Source organism: Abrus precatorius, unplaced genomic scaffold (assembly GCF_003935025.1).
Source record: "Abrus precatorius isolate BTA unplaced genomic scaffold, Abrus_2018 Scaffold5, whole genome shotgun sequence".
Classification (NCBI taxonomy): Eukaryota; Viridiplantae; Streptophyta; class Magnoliopsida; order Fabales; family Fabaceae; genus Abrus; species Abrus precatorius.
The window spans coordinates 1,202,636-1,217,574 of NW_020874395.1; the positions used below are offsets into that span (position 1 = coordinate 1,202,636).

At 32.1% G+C, this 14,939-nt stretch overlaps 2 protein-coding genes and 1 pseudogene across 2 annotated transcripts; all 3 read left to right on the top strand.

Annotated features, from left to right (window-relative positions):
• Nucleotides 1-452: 452 nt before the first annotated feature.
• Nucleotides 453-4,321, top strand: LOC113867961 (senescence-associated carboxylesterase 101-like). The gene is made up of 4 exons (XM_027503486.1): nucleotides 453-549; nucleotides 658-1,018; nucleotides 1,558-2,130; nucleotides 2,657-4,321. The coding sequence occupies exons 1-4, from the start codon at nucleotides 533-535 to the stop codon at nucleotides 3,932-3,934; spliced, it is 2,229 nt and encodes a 742-aa protein (XP_027359287.1). The 5' UTR covers nucleotides 453-532; the 3' UTR covers nucleotides 3,935-4,321.
• A 1,958-nt stretch (nucleotides 4,322-6,279) lies between these two features.
• LOC113868089 (senescence-associated carboxylesterase 101-like) lies at nucleotides 6,280-9,539 on the top strand. Its single transcript, XM_027503655.1, has 4 exons — nucleotides 6,280-6,378; nucleotides 6,509-6,869; nucleotides 7,331-7,909; nucleotides 8,050-9,539. Exons 1-4 carry the CDS (start codon nucleotides 6,362-6,364, stop codon nucleotides 9,295-9,297), a joined length of 2,205 nt encoding a protein of 734 aa, XP_027359456.1. The 5' UTR covers nucleotides 6,280-6,361; the 3' UTR covers nucleotides 9,298-9,539.
• A 2,372-nt stretch (nucleotides 9,540-11,911) lies between these two features.
• LOC113867598 lies at nucleotides 11,912-12,992 on the top strand (annotated as a pseudogene).
• The last annotated feature ends 1,947 nt before the right edge of the window (nucleotides 12,993-14,939 follow it).

Below are 14,939 nucleotides of genomic sequence, written 5' to 3' on the forward strand. Positions count from 1 at the left end.
TTTTAGAATATTAAATTATGATAATTTTTAATTATATATAAGAATAATGTTATCCAATTTCTTTTTACTGATAGAATATGTTTTCGTTATTTGTGATTTTTCCACTATTCCTTCATTAATATTATTTTGTACCATTATTATATTATTTTTTCGGATTTCAATTTTATCTATTTTTTAATTATCCATTCTTAATGTTGTGAGTTTTTTTTTATATATAATGTTACATTTTTTAATAATATTTATTATAAATGATCAGTTTTGCAACATAATAAATTTCTATTTCTAATTTTATATCATGTCAATACTATAATATTATTGTTTAATAAATTTTCAAATCTTAGGTAGTATTATAATTTTATATCATTATATTTCTGACACTTATTTGATTAACCCTAGGAAAACACGGGTACTGTTCACAGGGTGTGACTTTACCTTATTATCAACCATTCAGTGAGACTTTATGCTGCTACTTCTCCTCAACCATCAATTTGTCAATACTAACTGCATCACAAGTTTCTAGTTCAAGTGCACCATGGCACAATCTGCACTGTATGTGATAACCGAAACATTACTCCTTACCTTAAAAATCACAAAACAAAGTACCATAAACTGTTGTGTTTCATTGTATTGATTATGTTGGATTTTGTGTCCTTGCAGTGGCAGATTCAGCTGTGGAATTGAGATTGCACCCTTTGTCATAAGCTCTGGTCTTCTTCACAAATCATTGGATGTTATCATGTCTCGTTATGAGGGCATCATTACAAACATGGGAGAGGGACTATCATGGAAAGTTTATAAAGAAATAGATTCGGATTTGACTATTATGGCGTTTGAGGCAAGACCAGATTTTTCTAATCTTCAAGTGGAAGTGGTTCCATCTTCTGCTCTCAAAGAGATGAATTTCCATCAGTTTGACTTTCTGTGTTCTAAAACCAATCCAATTTTCTGTGTTAACAGCACTGCATTTTTACTCTTCTATAAGAACCTTCAGGAGCTCTTTGAGTGGAAGAAATCTGAGGTTCATCTTCTCCTTTCCCTTGTCTTTGTTTTGAGCCTCTTCTGATTTCTATTTGAAAATTTCAGGCTGAAAAATCCTTATCTTGCCTGCACCGTGAAAATCTTGAAATTGATGATGTCTAGATTTTTGCTAATCCTTACATTGCTTAGCTTTAATAATGTCGGCATATTACTATTCTTTTGCAAATCTAGCTCCATAGCCAAAAGTAATGACATTGGAAAAATGGTGACAAGTGAAATTCATAGTTGAAAATATAATATGGATTAGAGTTTGCTGTCTTGGAGTCACACATGAAAAGTCTTTAGGAGGGTAAATGTAGAAGATTTGAAATATGCATATTTATATATTCTAAGCTTTAAGCTTAAGGGTTATCAGTATTACGAGCGAACATGAAGGTGTTTGGGATTATAGGGATAATTTTCTTATAGCAATAGTTTACTAAATTTTGACTTGAAATTAGTGTAGATCCCTTGAAAGTTTTTAGGCATATATTGTTTTTCTCCACTCCAGTAAATCCTAATGTAACAATCTGAATTCAGATTAAAGGTTCTACTCCATTGATTATTACTGGACATGGTCTTGGAGGATCTGTTGCTTCTCTCTTTACTATATCACTTTTAGGTGGAATTGGTTCAGCAAAGAATCGCCCACTCTGCATCACCTATGGTTCACCCCTTATTGGTGACAAGAAATTGCAACAAGCCATATCACGTAGTTCTAATTGGAATTCTTGCTTTCTACACGTTGTGTCACTCAAAGATCCACTTCCAAGGCTCTTCATTACAAACCATAGTTCTTCAGCTTCTGCATCTACTCCTCAAACCAGTGCTTACAATCCTGTTGGAACATTTCTTTTGTGTTCTGATGAAAATTGCACTTGTTTTGAGAACCCTGATTCTGTCTTGGAACTTCTCAAAGCATTCAGTTCAATCCATGTTCAGAACCAAGGATTTCAATCTGCTGATTACAGGAAAATATTGGAAAATCTCAATCATAAAGCACTTTGCAAGGACTTTACTATTCAGGTTGAAAACATGACTCGTCCAGATTCAATACTTGCAGTTAGTATCAATTCACAGTTGCGGGCGTTAGGATTGACACCAAATATGCAGGTGGGTTAATATCACCTATTTCTTGAACAACTAGAATTATCTAATCGAGCTTTCTTTACGCTCATTCATTTTGTGTAATCAGACTAGTATTTTTTTTTTGCTATTCAAAGGGGCTAAAAGCCCAGAAAACAAACAGAGATCACAGAGTTCTCATAGGAAACCTAGAGCCAAAAATATCCATGCCTAGGAAGGGGTACAAGAAAGGAGAGGTATCTTCAAAACTGAAAAAAGGGACCATCTTTTCAAGGCCCATTTTGGCTAATCTATCAGACTAGTATTTTGGTAATTGTAAATCCAAATTTGCCAACCTTAGGTGCAATGCTATTCATGCTTTTGGTGTTGTTTTCCAATCAGATTTAGAGTTTTACCTTAATAATGTGTCTCGACTTTTAATGCTGACCTTTATTGTGTAAATTACCGAGGTGAAACTCCAATATTGATTGGAGAACAATACCAAAAGCACTTATGATACTATATCTACGTTTTGTCCTTTTCTCTGACCTCATTTCTAAAATTGACTTGGCAGAAGCAACAACAGAACATTGATATCAACAATCTGGAAATAAAGATGAAAAGATTGGAAGAAAAATCCATCATGCAGAGGAGGGTATTATTTGATTCATTCAAGAAATTGAATCAAATGAAGGGACATATGGCGCAACTTGAATGGTACAAGAAGCAAACTAAAAACCAGGGAATAGGGTACTATGACAGCTACAAGAACATGAAGGCATTAGCAGATGGTGATGTTGTTGTGATCCATAAAAACCTTGTAATCTACTGGGAAAAGATGGTAGAAAAAGCAAAGATTAAGCCTCAAAAAGGAGGTGCAGCCTTTCGAAAGAGCTGGCTCTATGCTGGGACTAGTTACAGGAGAATGGTTGAACCTTTAACTATTGCTGAATACTATAGACAAGGTGGAAAAGACTACGTGATTAATAGACCACAACACTTTGTACTGTTGGAGGAGTGGTTTAAGAATGAGACAACAAAAGTCAAGTGGAATTCAAACAGAACAAGTAGTGTGGATACTTTTTTCACAGTTGAAGATTCGCACTTTTGGGAATGTGTTGAAAAGGCTCTAATTTCTCGCCAACAGTCAATGGTTGTCCCAGACATGGAAGAGAACTTAAACATACTAAGTGATGAGGAGAATGAAGAACCTATTTTAACATTACATTCTAAAATTTGGGCACGGGTTGATGAGTTTCTTCTCTCAAGCAAAGAGTTGAAGGTTGTCAACGAGGATGAAGAGAATAGAACAAGTGAGAAGAATGACAAAGATTATTCTTGCTTTGTAGCATGTGTTGAAGAGGCTATCCTTTCACGAGGAGGGTCAAAGGTTGTCAGGGAAGATGAAGAGAGTTTAAGAAGATTTGGGTCACGCGTTGGAGAGGCTTTCCTTTCCTTTCGAGAGTCCAAGGTTTTCCAAAGGAAGGAAGAGAATATAAACAAAACAAGAAAGAAAAATGTGGAAGCTATTTTAACAATTGATTCTTGCTTCTGGGCACATGTTGAAGAGGCTCTCCTTTCATGCCAAGAGTTGAAAGTTGTCAAAGAGAAAGAAGAAACTTTGATGAAATTGGTTAAGTTTGAGGAGTATGTTTATGGGTTGCTAGAGAACTATGAAGTTTCATCAGAGATTTTCTTGGCACAAAGCAGCTATATGCATTGGTGGAATGAGTACATGGTAATTAAGGGAACTTCATATGTTTCAAAACTCACAAGCTTCATGAAGGATCCTAGTAAGCGTGTGCGGTATGCTTTGGGAGCTTATGATTTTCCTAATTCCCTTGAGCTATAATAACTATCTAATGTTTCTTTACATTACATGTGATGCATTTGTCATGTGTTGGATAATGATTATCATACTCATGGACCAGAAACCTTGTACATTTAAGTACAAAATTTTACATACTTTGCTTTGATCATTATTAGTCTTGGGGAGGCCTTGTGATTCACTTGTCATGTAAAAAGAGATTCAATGGAGAACCCACAAAAGAGAAAGCAAAAAAAGTTTGAGATCAGAGTTGTTTGTTCAAACAATCATATTTTGTCTAACTGTGTGATGCACATATACCAAACGCCACACATCTGATCCTATATGCTATAAGTTACTTCTGAGTGTGGTGCACAGTTGAAGGGTGGCACAATTGTACTCCTTTTACTTCATGTGGTGCTAAAATATGTGTTGTGCCTATTTTTTTGTCAAATATGTGATGCATTTTGTTTTAATGCTGTATTAAAATAATACTAAATCGGTAAATATTCTTAAATCAATTTTGTTTTAGTTGAGGGGAATAAAATATTTATTACTTAAATCAACTGTATGTTAATAATCTAGACCGTATTTACCTAGACGGCTAAGGCACGATAAAATATTTATTACGCTGTATACGTGGTAAAGTTAATCATCATTATGCTTCTTATTTTTATCGTTCTTCGTTTTTTTTAGAACTTTGCATCGGTAAAGTCACCTTTCTTATAATAATTGCAATTAATAATATCATTTTGAACTTTTGTGTGTCTTTTCTCTCTAAACTTTGATCTGCCTCAGCCTTAATTCTAACCTTTTTGACTATTTCTTTCTTAAGTTATAGTATTTATGGTTGAATTGGATACAAAACTGAAAGACTCTTCTGAATCTCTTCTGCAGTTGTCTTAGCTTAAGATCAAATATTATCAAACTTTAATTTTTTATTCTTTATAAAAGTGAATGACTCTCCTGTTGTAAGAACAGGTGCAGCCCAACTATATCAAAAATATGATAGCAGAATTAATGTTTTCACACTCATACGTGTTGGCAAAACCCTCTTATGTCGCCAAGAGTAAGGTTGACAGAAAATTTAAAGAGAAAAAGAAATATTGATGTGGAAGTTATTTTATCAATTGATTCTGACTTGTGTGAACATGTTAAAGAGGCACTCCTTCATAAGTGAGAAGCTTCCTGGAAGATCCTAGTAAGCTTGTGAAATATGCTTCGAGAGCATATGATTTTCTTGATTTCCTTGAGTTATAATAACCATCTAATAAAGACAGCTTCTCTTCTTGGAAGTCTATTTTTAGACTTCTATCTTTGTTTGGAGCGATTAAGAATGTGTTTGCTGAATAAATTAAAAATATTTATTAAAATTTATTGTTGAATTAGCCAATAAATATAAAATACTAGATAAAAATATAATTAATTATTGAACTAAAATTTAAAATTTGGTAATTATATAATTTCCATAATTATAATTTTTATACTTATTTATTTAAAATTATTTATCATCTTAAAAATTAAGATGATAAACTTTTTAGTATTTTTATCTATAAATGTTTTTATTAAATAAATGATAGAACGTAAGTAAATTTATATTTTGAAAATTTCATATTAAAAATAAGATGAGGGGTGTAACTTTAAAAAGTCTCTTTTGATATTATACATAACTAGTTAATATTTTTTATTTTATTTTAGGAAAAAATTAATAAAATTATTTTTGTCCAAATCAATAAGTCGCATTTCCGCTTGCTTTCTATTGAGTTTCCTATGTATGTTGCTCACACGCTCTCTACAATTATTAATCAACAACTGTTAAAATTCTTCTGCTTAATCTACACTTTTAATCTGATTCTGTATTTACATTTGTTTTCCGCATAAGTACCATAAGCCAACAAGCATGCACTATCTTTTTGTGCTGCCTTTGGAAGATTTATTAGTGGATTATAATCTAGTGACTTGGTTCCTCTATCGAACTCGTTTGTCGCCGGCATGATTAACAAAATTTTACTGGATTATAGTCACATACCTAGTACAATACAAAATTACCAACCATCACACGATCAAGAAAATTTAAGTGTAGTATTATAAGTACTTTTAATAATATTTTTTAATTAAAGTTAAAGTTTTATTTCTCTGATGTATACTGAATTTTAATACTGATTTGTTAATTTTTAATGTTAAATTTTATTGTACAGATTATCAAACTAAAATTTTAACTCCTGATGAAAAAATAATACTACCAGTGCCATTAAATTTTGACTAAAGAAATAGGAGAGGACAAGAGAATGGAAGCATGTGACTAGAATTATTAAAAAAACTTTTTCTTATATTAGTCCTTCAGCTAACTATTTATAACAAAAGATTCATACAGGGTGTTGACGAACCTTCCTCCCTTCTCTGCAATGGCCTCAACCATTTAAAGACTATTTGCTCATCGTTTTGAGGCTTTTTCTTACTCTTTCAAGCACCATGGCTCAATCTGCACTGTATGTCACAAATGAAGGACTCTTTCCTTGTTGGCTTTTAGTTTAAAACTCATAAAACAGAAGTAATTAACACGACATGTTGATTCTCACAGTATTACTTAAGTTGGATTATGTGTGCTTGTGGTTTCAGATTTTCGAGTGGAATGGAGCTTGCACCTCTTGTGATGAGCACTGGTCTTCTTCGCAGATCATGGGATGCTATTTCATCTCGTTATGAAGGCATCGTTTCAAACAAGGGAGAAGGACTATCATGGAAAGTTTACAAGGATTTTGATTCAGATTTTATGGTTATAGCCTTTGAGGCAACATCAGATTCTTTCAATCTTCAAGCGGATTTGACTCCATCTTCTGCTCTAAGAGAGGAGAATTTCCTTCACTTTGATTTTCTGTGTACCAAAGCCAACCCAGTTTTCTCTATCAACAGCACTGCATTTTCACTCTTCTATAGAAACCATCATAGGCTTGATGAGTGGAAGAAATCTGATTTTGAGGTACATCTCCTCCTTTCCCTTGTATTTTTTATGCCTCTTTTGATTTCTCTTTGGAAAATTATAAGCTGAAAAAACCTTATCTGGCCTGCATGAAAAACTTTGTATTTCCTACAGATCTAGAGATTGATGATGTGTGTCCTGATCAGGCTTATTAATTCTGTTCTGAATTTAGCTGTTTGACTTTGTAAATTGTTCATAATCACCCTATGGTATCACATTGTTTAGCTTTAAAATTTATCCTTTTTTTCTCTTAAAAGAAACAAAAAGAATAGGGACTTTTTGTCTTATAAGTTATAATTTTATACCCTTCAAGTCCAATGTTTGGGATACAATTATTATAACTTTAGAGCAAGCAACAGTTTGCTAAGTTTGTCTTTAAAATAGTGTAGTTCTTCTGCATGCTTGTAGGGGTCATATATTGTTCTTCTCATGTATATCCTTATATAAAAATCCTAGTGCAGTTGAATAGTGCCACTCCATTGATTGTTACCGGACATGGTCTTGGAGGATCAATTGCTTCTCTCTTCACTATATCACTATTAGATGGCATGCGGTCAGTAAAGAATCGCCCACTCTGCATCACCTATGGTTCACCCCTCATTGGTGACAAGCAGTTGCAACAAGCCATATCACGTAGTCCTATTTGGAATTCTTGCTTTCTACACGTTGTGTCAATCAAAGACCCACTTCCAAGGCTCTTCATCACAAACCATAGCTCTTCAGCTGCAGCATTGAGTCCTAAAACCAGCACCTACATGCCTTTTGGAACATATCTATTGTGTTCTAATGTATATTCTGCTTGTTTTGACAACCGTGATTCTATTTTGGAACTTCTCATAGCATTGGGCTCAATCTATGGTCAGAATCAAGGATTTCTATTTACTGAGTACGAAAATATAGTAGAAAATCTCACTCATAAAGCAATTTGCAAAGACCTAACTACTGTGGATGAAAACGAGCCTCTTCCAAAATCGGATTCAGTGCTTGCAAGTAGTATCAGTTTACAGTTGCGGGCATTAGAATTGACACCACATATGCAGGTAGACCATATATTCTATTCTCAAAACTACTACAATTATCTAGTTGTGCCTTATTTTTACTTATTATCTGTAATCAAGCTAGTATCTGGTAACCATAAAATGCATTTTCCGTTTCCTCATCTCTAAATTTGACTTGGCAGAAGCAACAAAACGACATTGATATCAATAATCTGGAAATAATTATGAAAAGACTGGAAGAAAAATCCGTCATACAGAGGAGGGTTAAATTTAACCCGTCCAAGAAATTGAATAATATGAAGACAACTATGGCCCAACTTGAATGGTACAAGAAGGACGCCAAAAAGCGGGAAATAGGGTACTATGACAGCTACAAGAACATGGAGTCATTAGTGGATGGCGATGTTGTTGCATTCCATAAACAACTCAGAATTTACTGGGAAAATATGGTGGAAGAAGCAAATATAAAGCCTCAGAAAGGAGGTGCAGCCTTTCGTAAGAGCTGGCTCTATGCTGGGACTAGTTACAGGAGAATGGTTGAACCTCTAACTATTGCTGAGTACTATAAACAAGGTGGAAAAGACTATATGACTAATAGACCTAAACACTTTGTACTCTTGGAGGAGTGGTTTAGGAGTGAGACAACAAAAGACAAAACAAGTAATGTAGAAGCTATTTCAAGAATACAAGATTCTCAATTTTGGGCATTTGTTGAAAAGGCCCTGCTTTCTCGCCAACACTCCATGGTTTCCCAAGACGTGGAAGATAACTGGGACATGTTATCTTGTGCGGAGAATGAAGAACCTATTCCAACAATGTGTCCTAGCTTTTGGGCACGTGTTGACCACCTTCTTCTTTCAAGCAAAGAGTTGAACCTTGTTGAAGAGAATGAAAATGGAACAAATAAGAACATTGATGAAGATTATTCATGCTTTGAGGCACATGTTGATGTGGCTCTCCTTTCCCGACAAGGGTCAATGGTTGTCAAAGAGAATGGAAAGTATGTAAATAGGTTTGGTGCACGTGTTGACGAGGCCCTCCTTTCCCGCCAAGAATCTATGGTTTTCAGAGAGAACCTGAAGAGAAATAGAAAGATAAATGTGGAACTTATTTTAACAACTGATTCTTGCTTTTGGGCACATGTTGAAGAGGCTCTCCTTGCATGCGAAGAGTTGAAGGTTGTCCAAGAGCCAGAAATACTGATGAAATTGATTGAGTTTGAGGATTATGTCTATGGGTTGCTCCAGAATTATGAAGTGTCTCCAGATATTTTCTTGAAGCAAAGCAGCTATATGAGGTGGTGGAATGAGTATAAGGCGATTAAGGGAAGTTCATATAATTCAGAACTCACAAGCTTCATGAACGATCCTAGTAAGCGTGTGCGGTATGCTTTGGGTGCTTATCATTTCCCTGATTCCCCTGAACTGTAATAACCCTCCAAGAATCACTGTTCCGTAAATTTATAAGCAAACTTGCTGTATTTGGAAGTCTATTTTTTATCTGTTATTTTTTCTTCACAGCTGTTTATTACAGTTTGACAGATACGACAGTTCTTGTTTAGAATTTCTAAAGCAGAAGAGAAAGAGTTTAGTAACCATCTAAAATTTTCTTAGGCTTGTCTTTGTAAGTTCTTTTAATTTGATGGATTTTTTATTAACTTTTATTTCTCCTTTTTCTTTTTTATCCTTCAAACTCTTTCCTCTTTTCTCCTTCGAAATTTTAAATTAAAGCCTTAATGACTTTGTAGTGTGCGAAGTGGTCTTCCCTTTCTCCAAAAAATTGATTTCTCAAAATTGATTTCTCCCTTCATGCTAAAAAATTTGGTTTTATTTTATGAACCATGTATTTGATTTTGAGTTGAATAGATAATGTGACAATTATTTTTTAAAGCTGGTGTCGTATATTTTTAAAAAATAAATATTTTATTTTTTAAAATTTATTTATAATTATTCATCACCTTAAAAAGAATAAAACTTTAAATGAGTCTCCAAAAAATATAGTCTTTCAATTTAGTCCAAAAAATATTTTAAAAATAATTTTTTTAATATGTAATCTTTTATTCATTTTAGTCATTCTATTATAATATATTAATTAATCATTATAGAGATATTGATAAAATATATTTAGTGTAATGTGACACAGTGTGCTTAGCTATGTCAATTAAAAATGTTACAATACAAGGTACTAAAAAGTTATCTCATTTTTTACTTTCATCTGTTAATTAAAAACGTTTAGAAATGTTTCTTACATATATAATCCATTAGTATAGTTAGTGATGTATTAACCTGTCATATTTTACGTGAAATATCATTGACTCCGTTACTAATAGATTCTAACAATAACAAATAATTAAAAATTAATTTTAACATTTTCTTCTTTCAAAGACCAAATTGAAAGATTTTTCATCTTTAAGGGTCCAATTTAAAGTTTTATCCCCTTACAAAATTAAGATAGTAATTTTTAATTATAAATATTTTTATTTATTAAATGATGTCATGTATATAAAATACTGAGATTTGATCAAATTTTTTAAATAAAAATATTTATGAAAAAGTTTCTATTTTTATAATTTTAAATAAATTATTTTTCGTAAAGGATACTTTGGAGTGTTAATATATATATATATATATATATATATATATATATATATAAAGAGCTACTAGATTTTAAAAATTCAACGAATAAAAGAGAAATAATAAAAGAATATTAAAGATAAAATGAGAAAAATACTTTTAATTACTAGTTAAAAATAAAAAAAGCTAGTTGGAGTCTAACAACTACTTATTTAAACTATATTTCACCAAACAAAATTATTTATGTTAAACAAGCTTTTATTAATCAATCGATGCCTTTTATTAATAGGCCGTAAAATCATTAGGCATAGAAAAAAAAATAAAAATTGCTTCACCTGGACACGTACCGTAGCTTTCATAAATGCCTTGAATTTGTGTATGATATGTTCTTTGTGATGCCTTTTAAATTTCAACCATTGTTATTTTAATAGGTTGTAATAGAAAGTTATAGATTATTACAGTGAATTATAAGTCATAATGTATTTAAGTTGGAAAAGCATATTTATCTGATACAGTATAAAGTAGTATAGTACATGTTATAATAATAAAAAGCTCAATCTATCCACAGATTTAGGTCGCATTGACATTGACAAAATTACACTAAAGCTGTCAACCTTTTACTTTTTGTTACTCTTTTTTATTTTTATTGCAGTGAGAATTTGAATTAATATTTATTATTAGTATTTATTTTTATTTTATAAATTTTAATTATATAAATTATGGATGTTAATAAGACTGTTACACTTTTATTTATGGGTAATTTTATTTATGATTTATTTTTATATTAATGAGTAAAATTATAATCAATTTTAAATTATTACATTCTTGTATTTAAAGGTTGTTAGTATAAATAAAAATGTGAGTTTTAGCTTTTAAGTTTATATAGCTTTCTATATTTTTTTTAGTTCTAACGTTGTAATCAGAGTTTTATTTGTTCTTGAGAGACTTGACAAGATCAAAAGTTTCACTAAACACCTAAACACTTACATTTAGAATTGAAAATATAATTTGATAACTTAGTCATAACACTATCAGCTTTTGAGGTGAAAATTTTCACCTATAAACAATTAGAATGAAGACTTTTCTTGATGCAAGTGACCTTTAGAAGGTTGTTGAGGAGGATTATGAAGTTGGACAGTTACTAAAAAAATTCGACACTTAATTAAATTAGGTTTCATAAGAAAAGAAAATTGTAAAAATCGAAGGCAAAATCTTGCCTATTTTTTGTTGTTTCTTGAGGAATTTTACTAGACTTATGACTTTAAAATTGGCAAAGGTCATTTGGAATTTTCTCAAATAGGAGTATGAAGGAAATGAGAAAGTCAAAGAAGTTTGAGATGCAGTGCAGAGGAGGGTATTATTTGATTCATTCAAGAAATTGAATCAAATGAAGGGACATATGGCGCAACTTGAATGGAACAAGAAGCAAACTAAAAACCAGGGAATAGGGTACTATGACTGCTACAAGAACATGAAGGCATTAGCAGATGGTGATGTTGTTGTGATCCATAAAAACCTTGTAATCTACTGGGAAAAGATGGTAGAAAAAGCAAAGATTAAGCCTCAAAAAAGAGGTGCAGCCTTTCGAAAGAGCTGGCTATGTGCTGGGACGAGTTACGGGAGAATGGTTGAACCTTTAGCTACTGCTGAATACTATAGACAAGGTGGAAAAGACTACGTGACTAATAGACCACAACACTTTGTACTGTTGGAGGAGTGGTTTAGGAATGAGACAACAAAAGCCAAGTGGGATTCAAACAGAACAAGTAGTGTGGATGCTTTTTTAACCGTTGAAGATTCTTACTTTTGAGAATGTGTTGAAAAGGCTCTGATTTCTCGCCAACAATCAATGGTTGTCCCAGACATGGAAGAGAACTTAAACATACTAAGTGATGAGGAGAATGAAGAACCTATTTTAACATTACATTCTAAAATTTGGGCACGTGTTGATGAGTTTCTTCTCTCAAGCAAATAGTTGAAGGTTGTCAAAGAGAATGAAGAAAATAGAACAAGTGAGAAGAATGACAAAGATTATTCTTGCTTTGTAGCATGTGTTGAACAGGCTATCCTTTCACGTGGAGGTCTAAGGTTGTCAGGGAAGATGAAGAGAGATTAAGAAGATTTGGGTCACGCGTTGCAGAGGCCTTCCTTTCCTTTCGAGAGTCTAAGGTTTTCCAAAGGAAGGAAGAGAATATAAACAAAACAAAAAAGGAAAATGTGGAAGCTATTTTAACAATTGATTCTTGCTTCTGGGCACATGTTGAAGAGGCTCTCCTTTCATGCCAAGAGTTGAAAGTTGTCAAAGAGAAAGAAGAAACTTTGATGAAATTGGTTAAGTTTGAGGAGTATGTTTATAGGTTGCATGAGAACTATGAAGTTTCGTCAGAGATTTTCTTGGCACAAAGCAGCTATATGCATTGGTGGAATGAGTACATGGCAATTAAGGGAACTTCATATGATTCAAAACTCACAAGCTTCATGAAGGATTCTAGTATAAGCGTGTGCGGTATGCTTTGGGAGCTTATGATTTTCCTAATTCCCTTGAGCTATAATAACTGGCTAATGTTTCTTTACATTGCATGTGATGCTTTTGTCATGTGTTGGATAATGATTATCATACTCATGGACCAGAAACCTTGTACATTTAAGTACGAAATTTTACATACTTTGCTTTTATCATTATTAGTCTTGGGATGGCCTTGTGCTTCACTTGCCATGTACAAAGAGATTCAATGAAAAACCGACAAAAGAGGAAGCAAAAAAAGTTTGATATCACAGTAGTTTGTTCAAACAATCATATTTTGTCTATACTGTGTGATGCACATTTACCAAACGCCACACATCTCATCCTATATGCTATATGTCACTTCTGATTGTGGTGCACAGTGGAAGGGTGGCACAATTATACTCCTTTTATTTCATGTGGTGCTAAAATATGTGATGCATTTTGTTTCAATGTTGTATTAAAATAATATTAAATCGGTAAATATTTTTAAATTAATATAATTTTAGTTGAGGAGAATAAAATATTTATTACTTAAATCAACTATATGTTAATAATCTAGACCGTATTTACCTAGACGGCTAAAGCACAAGTGTATGTTATATCTATACCATTACCATTACCATCACCTTGGTTTCTTTTGAAGCTGATTCTGTATTTACTTTTGTTTTCTTGCAGAAGTATCATAAGCTATACATGTGATAAACGAATGTAACTGAATTTCATGTGTGTTGAAGGGCTGTTAAGAAGTTAAAAATATTTTATTTTATTGCAAATGTAAACATTTATCATCTCAAATTCATAAAAAGCCTTTAATACATATTCTTTTATAATAATTTTTAAGTACTTAATAAGATGTATTGAAAAGAAAACCGTTCTTAGCATTACTTGTGTTGTATGTTATGACTATCTTTTTGTTGTGCTTTTGAAGATTTAGCATTGGATTTTAATCCAATGACTTGTCCGTCTATTGAAAATGTTAAATAAATCGGTTTCATTAATCTTAATTTTAAAACTGGGTTTAAGCATTTAATTAGTATAATAATATTTTTATAATATAACAAATGTTTATTATATTAAGAATGCAATAAATAAATAAATAATTTTTGAATAAATAGTCATTATTATTAAATATTTAAACCAGTCATGAGAATTGAGGTTAATATATTACAAAATAAATAAATATTAATTGATTATAATATGCAATTCGTCTATCTTAAATAAATAAATAAATAAAAGTGAGAAAGGAAGAGAGTGGAACCGTGACAAGAATTATTAATAAACATTTTGTGCTACATTATTCTTTCTACTAACCATTTATGATATAAAATAATTGAGGCAACATGGAAGTTATAAGTTACTAAACTTACTATTACTTGTCCTGACTCATTCTTTGCAATGGCATCAACCAATCACAGAAACACTTTGCTCAACATTGATCAGCCTTACAGCTCCACAATTCCACCTGCACTGTAAGTATAAATTAATGAACCACTATATATACTCCTTTGTTCCATAATAGAAAGGTACATGATTTGTTGATTCTCATACTTTTACAATACTTATGTTGGAATATTTTGTGCACCTTTTATGACAAGCATTGATCTTCTTTGCAGATCATGGGATGTTCTTTCATCTCGTTATGAAGGAATAGTTTCAAACAAGGGAGAGTGACTATCATGGAAAGTTTATAAAGAACCTAATCATATTATATGATTATAGCGTTTGAGGCTACACCAGATTCTTTCAAATTTCAAGCGGATATGATTCCATCTTCTGCTCTTTTGGGAGCAGAGTTTCCATCACTTTGATTTTCTGTGTAACAAAACCAACCCAATTTTCTCTATTAACAGCACTACATTTTCACTCTTCTCTAGAAACCATCAGAGGCTTGATGATCGGGAGTCTAGCTTTTATTTCATCACATTGTTTAGCTTCAAAATTTCCTTCTCATCTTTAGAAAAGAAAGAAAAGAGAGTTTTTGTTTTGATTATGA

Excerpts from the sequence above, each read along its gene's own strand:
- LOC113867961 (XM_027503486.1), top strand. Across the intron at positions 1,019-1,557 it reads TTGAGTGGAAGAAATCTGAG|ATTAAAGGTTCTACTCCATT; the intron begins GTTCATCTTCTC and ends ATCTGAATTCAG. Across the intron at positions 2,131-2,656 it reads GATTGACACCAAATATGCAG|AAGCAACAACAGAACATTGA; the intron begins GTGGGTTAATAT and ends TTGACTTGGCAG.
- LOC113868089 (XM_027503655.1), top strand. Across the intron at positions 6,870-7,330 it reads GGAAGAAATCTGATTTTGAG|TTGAATAGTGCCACTCCATT; the intron begins GTACATCTCCTC and ends ATCCTAGTGCAG. Across the intron at positions 7,910-8,049 it reads AATTGACACCACATATGCAG|AAGCAACAAAACGACATTGA; the intron begins GTAGACCATATA and ends TTGACTTGGCAG.